Source organism: Juglans microcarpa x Juglans regia, chromosome 5D (assembly GCF_004785595.1).
Source record: "Juglans microcarpa x Juglans regia isolate MS1-56 chromosome 5D, Jm3101_v1.0, whole genome shotgun sequence".
In the NCBI taxonomy this organism is placed as follows: Eukaryota; Viridiplantae; Streptophyta; class Magnoliopsida; order Fagales; family Juglandaceae; genus Juglans; species Juglans microcarpa x Juglans regia.
Window position 1 is genome coordinate 25,970,790 of NC_054602.1, and position 11,504 is coordinate 25,982,293.

Genomic DNA, 11,504 nt, shown 5'->3' on the forward strand with positions numbered 1-11,504 from the left:
CACAAAAGTTATGGGGTTCCATTTCCCTAAGTCCTCTCTTCATCTTCCTCCTGATTGCATTCCTTTAAAAACTCTCACACTTCATGCATGCGTGACACATGGTAGACACGGTGGTTGATGCCCCTTGGTTGGGTGTGTATCCGTTTTGCCGAAGCTTTAGAGTCTCTTTAAGACTTGTGCTTTAGATTTGATGTTTCCCCCATGTGCCCCTCATTATGAAATCCTTTAGGAACTCACATGCATTAATGCATGAGTGGGAGGCGTGATGTAACGCCCCGTTCCCGGAGGTCTGGAGAGTTAGCTCCTATCACTTAAGAACATCTCTAATAATTAATAATAAATAAACAAAAACTCCACAAAATACTTAACTTATTTGTTTGATCCAAAAATCCGTGTCCCTCCACAGAAATACTAAACAAAAACCTCAATAAAATAAAATAGCATCTCCACAAAGACTTAAATTATTCATAACTTGACGTACCAAAATAATCGCTAGAGATAAAACTACTAAATATGATCCTCCAAAATACTTGTACCCTTAGCACTCATTCATCTATGATCATCAGACTTTTGCAATACTTTCTACTCATGATCTCCCGCTAAACCATAAAAATGTCTGAAAAATATTATGGACATAAAGGGCGAGTTATCAACAACTCAGTAAGCAGAAAACATATGCTAGTATGTAAACATGAGCATTTTCACAAAGTTCAAAATGCAGAAGCAAAACATTTCAGTTTCAATATGCAAATCTCACAAATGCATATTATTAGAAAATCAGACCGACACTTTAAACATTTCATATTCAGAACCCAACTTTTCACAATCAAATACCCATTTTGCACAACATGACTGAACATCTTCATCTTATCATACAATATCAGAGCATCATATCAGAACAAAGGCCATGTTTAACCCCCGTGGTAGGGTTGTGCATTCTGCGAAAAGCCAAGTAGAACATAAATCACCATGTTATCAAAGCGATTGCACTCAAAGGAGAGATAACTATTATATCTCATACTAGGGTCAAAGGTCACTATTATATCTCGTGACAGGGCCAGAGGTCACTATTGTATCTCGTGACAAGGCCAGAGGTCACTATTGTATCTCGTGACAGAGCCAGAGGTCACTATTATATCCTGTGAGAGGGCCACATATCAAAGCAAAACCGAATTAGAATCACCATATCAGAATCAGAATCAGAGTTAGAACATAATCAGAAAGTCATGCCAAAGGTTTTTCAGATGCCACATCATATCAAAACAGAGTATTGAAATTCAGATCATTTCACATTTTCCAAAATGGATTAAGAACATCTTCACATCACGTGCAAAATTTATCAAATTTTCATATTTGCTCATTTCTTCTCAATTCAATAACAGAATGCTAAAGATAAGCTCATGTCTACACCAGTCATGCCAGAAAAATACCTTATTCTTATATAGAATTTTATGAGTAATGCAGAACAAATAACTGAGGTCGTTTTAAATTTCTTTTCATAACAAAACATGCATATTTTCCAAAAATAAAGCTCAGTCTATTTCAGTTTTTTGCAAAACCTAGCATAGGAACCCCGTTTGCCTAGACTTCTTAGCTTTTCAGAAATTTTTCTCAAAATTGCCGAACAGCTATAATCATCACCTACAAAATAATCTCGTAATTTTCATAACTTTTCGATCAAACATGTATCTCAATATTTAAACCTGAAATGCTAAAATAACCAATTTTCTTGAACTTCTAAAATTATCATAACCCTAAAATATCGTCAATTTTCAAATTCATTGGTATCAACTTAATAATCACTTAACCTCATTCCAAATAACAAAAAGCCCAGTATGTAAGCCGAGCCCACCATTAAAACAAGCCCAATCGAAACTACACGTTAACACAATATACTTTGGATGGCTTACAACTAAAAGGGAAAAACTGTAAAATCATCTCAAAATTATTCTTCTTTCTACGTAAGGGCTTTACGTGTGAAATACTTTCCTATTTTGAAAGCTTACTGAGAGGGAAGGGAGACGTGCAGCGGATCCTTGCTCACCAGAGGGAAGCTCGTGACAACGGATTAGGGCAGTACTGGGTGGTCGACGACGTGAAATAACACTGAGCGAGAGAGAGAAAGAGATGAGGGAGAGCGAATAGAGAGTGAGAGAGCAAGAGAAAGAGAGCAGCGTGTGAGGGACTCACCGTGAGGACAGCCCCAAAATGGAGACGAGGTGGCTAGGAGCGACGATAGTGTCGTATTTTACAGCTGAGGCAAACGGCATGGGCGGTGGCTTAAGGGCAGTGGGTTGGTTGAGTCAAGGCTACTCTGTTTCGGGGAGCAAAAATAAAGGTCCTTCAGTGGTAGTGAAGCAGCATCTTTCGTCGTGCAAGGGGCTTGTCGTGTGGGTTGCGACATGGAAGAGCTTGGCAGTGGAACTGTGCTTCAGTGGTGGTTGTAAGGTTTGGGCAGGGTGGTTCCATGCGGTGGACATACTCAGGATTGGGCTTTTGTAGAGTGGCTCTTGGTGGGTAGGTATCTTGCCTTGCGATCTTAGTGCTTGTGGTGGAGTTCGACCTCTGTTGACCGTGGGTGGTGCACTGCAAAAGTGCATAGTGCGGGGCCGAGGACGATGTAGTTGTGGACGACAGTGTGGAAAGGCAACTATGTGTGAGTTGCTGCTACAAAGTATGGGTCAACGGTGAGTGGACTGACGGATTGCGGAGGTGCAGATGCTATTTGAGGCAGTTTCGATGGTGAAAAGAGGCATGAAGTAGGAAGAAAATGGCAATTACGAGATGGAGGTGATTCACTGAAAAAAAGTTAGGCTACAACAACTCTTTTGCTGGTGAGAAAAACATGTATTTATAGAGTTGATTGGAAAAACCCTAGATGAGAACAAAAAGAAGGGTAACCGTGCATGAGAGATGTGCATGTCATCAAACATGGAACGTGCCTGGCGTGGAAACTGGTTCCTGGCTTCATGGGCTTGGGTTTTGAGCGTTGATTGGGTTTTTTCCTAGTTTTGGGCTCCCGATTCAACCTCTAAAATAAACTAACCTATCCTACCAATTTTCCGGACATAAAAGGATTTCACCTAATAATTTTTTTAAAATCATTCTAGCCTAATTAGTAAGCGAAAAGAAAATATATTCGACATCCGTCACAAATAAAATTTGGGCTCGAAGGGGGTTTCAAAAAAAATGCTTGCTAATCTCAAGTGAGCTTTTCATCCATATAAACCAAAAAAAAAAAAAAAAAAAAAAAAAATTTAGAAAACAACTTGGTGTTGGACCTGGGTGTTACACGTGAGACATTTTATGATGACTCGAGTTTGTCTAGACTTGGCCCTTAGAATTTGTTCTAGGTTGCCATGACATTTTAGGAGCCTTAGTTACTTTGGAAGGCCTTAAGAGTCTTTGATTTGGTAACTTGAGCCCAATAAGAGAGAGACCTTAGATTACTTTGTAATTTTAGGCGCTATTTAGAAACCCAAGCCTAATGACTTTAGGTCCATGACCAAAATCTTAAGTCACTATTGCCATGTGTCATGAAAATGTTACACTTTGAATCTTGTCTTGATAATGGATTAAGGGGGAGAGAGAGGCGTGGGAAAGCACCAAGAATGGCTTGTACGCCTAGCCCATTGTCTTGCCCTAATAAATTTGAGTTCGAAGGTATATTTCTTGGGAAGGGAAGCTTAGGAAAGTGAAATAGAGCTTTTCTAGAAGATTTGCATGGGAAACTGAAGGGAGGCACATAGGATTTCGAATTTGGTCGGTTTTTGCCAAGTGTGAAGCATGCACTAAGTTTCTAGAAGAATATGTGAAGAGACTTTTGTATCAAGGAAATATGCCCTTAGGGTTTCGGCTAGCACACTCCCAAGCACCCCATTCACTTGCCATTTGTCACTTAGTTTATTTTTGGACCAATGGCACATGAAAGGTCACCTAAGGAAGGAGCACTAGGAAGTTGAAACATCCACTTAGGAAAAGAAAGAGTGGACGGCTAGAGCTATGGCACACGCCCACTGCCATTTGTCATCCACGCCAAAGGTTACTTGTTGGGAAAAAGGAAGATGTATGTGATGTTTTACCAAGCTACCCTTGAAGAAATATTCACTTTCTTAAGGAAAGGAAGGGCATAAAGGGGAAAGCAGGGAATTTCGACGAAGGGAAGAGAAACCCTACACGCCACCCCCAAGATGTCCCTTCTCAATGCAATCCAAGTGGGGAATTCTAAGAGACATTTTTGGCAAAAGAGAAAGGGGAAGAAGAAACTTATGCCACTTGTCATCCATGCAAGGATTTTGGAAGCAACCAAGGAGGGAAGTGGAGGGTCCTCTATAAAAAGGAAGGGGTACATGCCAAGGGGCTTTTCCTTTCCATTTTTTTGGAAAATTGCATGAACTCTCACTCTCTCCACACAATTCTCACATGTTCAGTTGAAGGTTCCCTTGTTTTCTCGTATTTTATTTCCAACCAAGCAAGGAGGATCCTTTCAAGAAATGGATTTTTGGCACTATCAAGGATAGATAAGGTAAGGATCGGTTTCCTCCAGTTTTTCACACACATGTCACTTTCTCAATCCAAAAATGAGACACAAATCTCAATGGATTTCAAGAATAATATAACAACCACACTTTCTACCGTTTTCTTGGAACATAACTTAGGGTTTTAAGAAAACCCTTGAAGCCGATTAATAAGGGGGAGTTCATCCTCCATTTTTTGACCACCACATGTACCTTTGCTTACCTTAGGTTTTGTTTTACTTCATGAGTAAGATTAAGGAGTTTTAACCCAAAAATCCTAGAAGCCGAGTAGTTTAAGATCAAGTGATGCCCTAGAAATCCACATACACACTCAAGAACATGAGATAGAGTTTTTAGTTACTCTTTCTAATATAGTATGTTTGGATTTATAGCTTGCTAGTATTTCTTTATGCGGATTTTTTTGTAAGTATACACTCAACTTACTCTTAGTTAATGTTTGTATATATTTGTGTAAATACTTTCACTGTTTTGATTGCATGTTTGCTATCACTTGATTGTTTGTTTGAATATAAATCTATGGAAGGAATTATATGTTTTGGATTTGTGATGAAAATTCCATGAAATACTTCTATAAGTTTTGGTTTTCACTTGATTAAGGTTGATGTCTTGGTTTGAACATGTCTTGAAAGTTTCGAACCTTGGTCAAAAACCTATGATTTCATGTTTTGTTTCACTGTGTCTTGATTTCTATATTATATGCTTGAAGTTTGGAACATGTCTAAGTGATGAATGTTCATGTTTTTGTGCCTATGAGTTTTGGCCTAAGCAAGTTATCATGGTTCCATGTATGTGTTTTGATATTTCATATGGTTTATGTTATCATACTATGAAATGAACATGTTATGCTTGGTTATTTCATGCACGACATTTTGCATATCATATGTCAAGTGTAAGTAAGCATGTTATAAGTCTTATGTCAGGTGCATTTGGGGAAAGTGTTTTCAGATAAAGTGTTTTCAAAAGAAAACGCTCTCAAAGAAAAGAGTTTATAAGTTTTATCACTACCCCAAGTGGTAGGGCAGGGGAATGTCTTAGTGGAACTCCTCTATCCACTCTGAAGTGTTTAAGAATGGAGTGGTAACGCCTGGGTCGACAAAGTACTGTCGACGAGCCTCAAATAGATTCTTTTCAAAGGATATCGGAGTGAGGAAGTGCCTAGCACTAGTGGGTGCATAAGGCATGTAACCTGATGAAGTAAGGTCGAGTTAATATAAATCTCTATTTATGACGTATTCATCACAGTGTATGGATCGTTGATGGTGCGGTAACTAGTAGGAACACGCAGTGCTAAGGGGAACCATGTTGTATCCACCCTCTGAATAAGAATATGAACCTATGTGCTAAGGATCACTCGATGCAAATCTTAGGATAAGTTCTGATAAGGCAAGTTTGGATTTAGTTCATGTGATTAAGAAAAAGTTAAGAAGTTTTATGAAAAGCTATAGTCTCTATTACAAGTATTTTGAAAATGGTCAAGTGTACAAGTCAAGTTTTGCTCAAAGGCATAAGTCAAGTACATGTCCATGCAAGCATATGTTGATATACCTTTTGTTTGCTTGTGTTAACTGTGGTATGTTGTGTGATTACTGGCTGAGATTTATTGAAATCTCATTATGACAGTTTCCACTACCATTCCCCAACTGGAATGGTAAAAGTTGTTACAGGTACCCCAGATACCCAGGAAAAATGAACCCAGATGGTTCCTTGATAGAGGACTAGTACACTTTTCAGGCTTGTCATGACTATACCGCTGATGCATTAGAACATATGGCTAAGCGTCTTAGGCAGATCCTAAATATTATTTCTGAGATTGAGATCGATGCTACGATCTATCAACCATCTAAGAATATGAAGTTTTGGTGGAATATGGACCAATTAGCTACCTATCTGGAGTGAGCCTCAAAGGCCTCGGCTCACACAAAAGCAATAGTAAAGGATTTAGGTTTGACACTGCCCGAGCCTCAGCAATCCCATGGGGTCTTTTGGTGTCTGTCCCCTGATGGGACCATGGTTATGAAGAGTACGGGAACTTAAGTTATTTTGTGGAAAAAAAGAAGAGAAGAGAAACAATACTTATGGTTTTGACCTCAACTTTTGTGGAACTATGTTTTGAGGAGGTCTCGTTTTTTTGGAGTCTTAAACTATACTCTATGATTTGAGATGTTATATATTTATGATACATGTTTACATTTTGGACATTGTTTGGGATATGATATTAGTACGGTGCCATGTGCTTTGCAATTGCTCATCGCATTGCTTAATTTATCCGACTTTTGTTATTTTCCTCTGCTACGTTATTGCACACTATTAGTGTACTTAGTTGCATAGCATATTATCTGTCATGTACGAGGGGTGTGTAGCCTTGTGTTACATGTCCCGGCGTCTAAGTCACGTCCAATCCCAAGCGGGGGCTAGGGGCTCCACAGAGCATGGTATCAGAGTAATTACATTTTCGGGTAAACCCACACGTTGTCCTAGGAATGCATGGTACCTTTAACTAGGTTTGAGATCTGTAGTTATAGGCTAGGATCTTATAGCTATAGGCTTGAATCCAGAGGAAGAAGGAGATACGCCCGTAAGATCATGAGTTCAAGAGAAGAAAGGTTATTCTTCTTTAAGGAAGGGACTGACCCATGCTGGTTTTGTTCATTTTCAGGAGAAGGAAATCATGGTTCGAAATTGGCATGAGAATACATCTTCGAGAGGTGGGGATCAGGAGACTGGGAATCCTCCAATGGAAGGAGACAGGCTATAGCAGAAGCCATTAACTAGATGACTGAGGTGATACGCACTCAGATGGAACAAGGATAGAACACCAGACAAGCACCACCTAGAGGGGAACAAGGATGTACTTACGAGAAATTCATGGTGTATAGCTACTCGAATTTTGCTGGAACGGAAGGACCTTTAAAGGCTAACAAATGGCATATGGATCTAGAAAGAACCTTTGAAGTTAGCATATGCTCGAAAGAGTAGAAGGTCCAGTACGCGGGTCACATGCTTCAAGGAGAAGTTGGAATCTGGTGGCACACCAAACGACAACTTTTGGCCCAAGAATTGGGAAATCTGACTGCACTCACTTGGGATCGATTCAAGACGGAGTTTGATAATCATTTCTTTCTAGAAACGACTAAGTAGCAAAAAGCTTTGGAGTTTGCAAGCTTGACCCAAGGGAATATGACGGTCAATCAGTGTGCTGCTCATTTTATGGAAATGGGGAGGTTTGCACCTCATTTGAGTAGTATCGAGAAGATGCAAGCAAGGAAATTCCAGCACAGTTTGCAACCTTGTATTTGAAACCAAGTAGCATGCATGCTTACAAATAGGAAATTTCCAAGAGTTGGTCAATGTAGCTTCGATAGCAGAGGTGGAGCAACGAAGACTAATCCCACAGGTTGAAGCAGATAGGAAAAGTGGATTTCCTTTCTCATTAGGATGTAGTACAGGAAAGTGAAAGCCCCTGTTACTCCAAGCAAAGGAAAGGGCATGGTAGTCGGGATGGCAGCACCCGTCACTCCACCACCTTGTCACCACTGCGAGAAGAGGCACAGTGAAGAATGTCGTAGGGCCTCAAGAGCGTGTTTCAGATGTGGTCAAACTGGCCATATGATCTGAGATTGTCCACAGATTACGCTTGGATGAGCGTCAATGTCAAACGCTAAACCCAAGATTGCAACGAAAGCCAAGGTTTATGCCATTATGGCAGGAGAGGTAGACCTAGAAGCTGGTGAGACGGCTGATGCAGGAGTGATTACTGGTAACATTTCCAACTTTACCTTAATTCATAGATAGCTTGTGTCTGGGAATCTTGAGTAATTGTAGTTACCTCTCTAGGTAAAGTTAGATTGAAGCAGTACGTGGTATGTGCTTTGTTTGATTTCGGAGCATCAAGGTCTTTTATCTCTAGTAGATGCGTATGACAATGTGAGCTCGAAGTTGAGCCAATGCCTTAGAAAGTTTTAGTAGCTATTCCAGACGGGAAAGTAATCGGTTGCACAAGTGTAGTTAAGAATTGCCCATTAGAAATTGCAGACTTAGTCTTGACCATGGATTTGATTGTCTTCCACTTGATTGAATTTGACCTAATCTTAGGAATGCACTGGTTGTCTGGGCATTACTCCCAAATAGATTGTCCAAGGCGGGAAGTAGTAATCAATTTACCTGCACGAGAAAGGATATGCTATATGGGTGAGACTATTCGGCTTGATCTATCTACCGTAACGGCTAAACAAGTCAAGAAGAGTTTAGTGAATGGGGACAACATTTATCTAGTAATGATGATGGACGTCATGGTAGGGCCTAAAGAAATCCAAGGAATCTCTGTGATTGAGGATTTTCCTAGGGTCTTCACTGATGAATTGCCTAGATTACCCCTAGATCGAGAGACGGAATTTGTAATTGAGCTTGAACCGGCCACAACCCCAGTGCATAAGGCACTCTATCAAATGGCCCCAGCAGAATTGAAAGAGCTTAAAGTGTAAATTGAAGAGCTTCTAGCGAAGGGTTTTATTCAAACTAGCTCATCGTCGTGGGGAGTACCGGTCTTGTTTGTTAAGAAGAAGGATGAGACTCTTCAGATGTGTATTGATTATAGAGAATTGAACAAGGTGACTGTCAAGAATAAATATCCCTTGCTAAGGATAGACGATCTGTTAGATCAATTACAAGGCGCTGCGATTTTCTCAAAGATTGATCTTTGATCCAGATATCACCAACTCAGAATCAGGGAGCAAGACGTCTCTAAGACTGCTTTTTGAACTCGCTATGGACATTTCGAGTTCCTAGTAATGCCTTTTGGGCTGACAAATGCCCTTGCAACATTTATGGAACTGATGAATTGGATTTTTCGGCAATACTTGGATAGTTTTGTAGTAGTATTCTTAGATAACATATTGATCTACTCCCATGATGAGGAAGAGCATAAGAGGCACTTAAGGATTGTATTGGAGATATTACAAGAACATCGATTGTATGCCAAACTTAGTAAGTGTGAGTTCTGGCTCTGCGAGGTGAAATTTTTGGGACATGTGATTTCTGGCAAAGGAGTGGCAGTGGACCCTATGAAGACTGGTGCTATAATAGAATGGCAAAGGCCAACTAGTGCTCATGAAGTACGTAGTTTCCTCGGTATGGTAGGATACTACCGAAGGTTTGTAGAAGGGTTTTCTAGACTTTCTAGCTCTTTAACGGCTCTGACAAGGAAGAATGCTAGATACGCATGGACAAAGCAGTGTAAGAAGAGTTTTCAGGAATTGAAAAAGAGGTTAACTTCGGCCCTAGTTTTAGCACTACCAGAACCTCACAAGCCCTATGTAGTAGTCTATAGTGACGCCTCTAGGATGGGTTTGGGAAGCGTTCGGGATGCGTTCTAATGCAAGAAGGAAGAATCTTAGCTTACGCTTCGTGACACGCTTCGTGACAGCTCAAGGATCATGAAAGGAATTATCCTACCCATGACTTGGAATTGGCAGCGGTAGTTTTCGCACTAAAGATTTGGAGGCACTATTTGTATAGAGAGAAATGTGAAGTGTACAGGACCATAAAAGTCTCAAGTACCTGTTCTAGAAAATCTGAATATGAGGCAACGAAGATGGGTGGAGACCATTAGTGATTATCAGTGTGAGACTAAATATCACCCCGACAAGGCTAATGTTGTAGCTGACGCACTTAGCCTCAAAGTTCAGATAGACTTGTCATCGGTCTTAACAAGATTGAGGAATCTAATGATTGGAGATCCACCGCGAGATGCCATTTTTGTAGTAGTACAAGAGTTTATATCTGTGACTAAAGAAGAAATCTTGGAGGGACAACATAAAGATGAGAAACTGGAGAAGCTTCGGTAGAAGATTTTGAAATCAGAGGGGCCCCAACATTTCTCTATTGGAAGGAATGAGATGCTCTTTTATAAGGAGAGGAAAGTGATTCCTAACATCGCTGAACTGAAGGAAAAGATACTAAGGGAGGCTCATTGCACCCTTTACACAACGTACCCTGGCAGTACAAAGATGTACCAAGATTTGAAAGGTCAATTTTGATGGGATAGAATTAAGAAAGAAGTAGCAGAGTTTGTGGTAAAATGCTTCATTTGCCAAATGGTAAAAGCTAAACATCAGAGACCAACAGGTGAACTACAATCGTTGCTTATCCTAGAGTGGAAATGGGATGATGTGTCAATGGACTTTGTAATCGGTCTGCCAAGGACTACCATCATTGTAGTCGATCGATTGACTAAGAGTGCGGATTTTCTATCCATAGCTAACACGGACTCTATGGAAAAACTCTCTAGAGTTTTGTTAAGGAAATTGTCCAATTACACAGAGTATCTAAAACCATAGTATCGAACCAAGATACCCGTTTTACTTCACAATTTTGGTAGAGCTTGCAAAAGATGTTAGGCACTTGTCTGAATATTAGCAATGCTTATCACCCTTAGAAGAACAGACATACAAAACGTACAATCTAGACTTTGGAAGACATGCTGCGAGCATGCGTTATGGAGCTAAGTGGTGATTGGGAGAGTCACCTACCTTTGGTGGAATTTGTCTATAATAATAGTTTCCAGGCTGTCATTCAGATGGCACCTTACCAGGCTTTATATGGAAGAAAATGCAAATCCCCATTATATTGGGATGAAGTGGGAGAAAGGAAAATGCTAGGACTCGAATATTTACAAGAAGTTCAAAAACAAGTAACCATGATTCAAGAAAGAATGAAAGCAGCCCAGAACAGGCAGAAGAGCTATGCCGATTACTAACGTAGGAGTCTGGAGTTTGCAATAGGAGATTGGGTATACCTCAAAGTATCACCCATGAAAGAAGTCTTACGTTTCAGTAAAAAGGAAAAGTTGAGTCCCCAATACGTAGGACCCTATGGGATAATTGAAAGAGTCAGTCCAATAGCTTACAGATTAGATTTGCCAGCAGAGATGCAGGGAATACATAATATGTTTCATGTGTCAACCTTGAA

At 40.1% G+C, this 11,504-nt stretch overlaps 2 protein-coding genes across 2 annotated transcripts; both read left to right on the top strand.

Moving 5' to 3' along the window:
• The first annotated feature begins 8,186 nt into the window (after positions 1–8,186).
• LOC121265845 lies at positions 8,187–9,019 on the top strand. The gene is made up of 2 exons (XM_041169514.1): positions 8,187–8,295; positions 8,631–9,019. The coding sequence occupies exons 1-2, from the start codon at positions 8,187–8,189 to the stop codon at positions 9,017–9,019; spliced, it is 498 nt and encodes a 165-aa protein (XP_041025448.1).
• Positions 9,020–9,325: 306 nt separating this feature from the next.
• LOC121265846 (uncharacterized mitochondrial protein AtMg00860-like) lies at positions 9,326–9,910 on the top strand. The gene has a single exon (XM_041169516.1). It carries the CDS (start codon positions 9,326–9,328, stop codon positions 9,908–9,910), a length of 585 nt encoding a protein of 194 aa, XP_041025450.1.
• Positions 9,911–11,504: the final 1,594 nt, after the last annotated feature.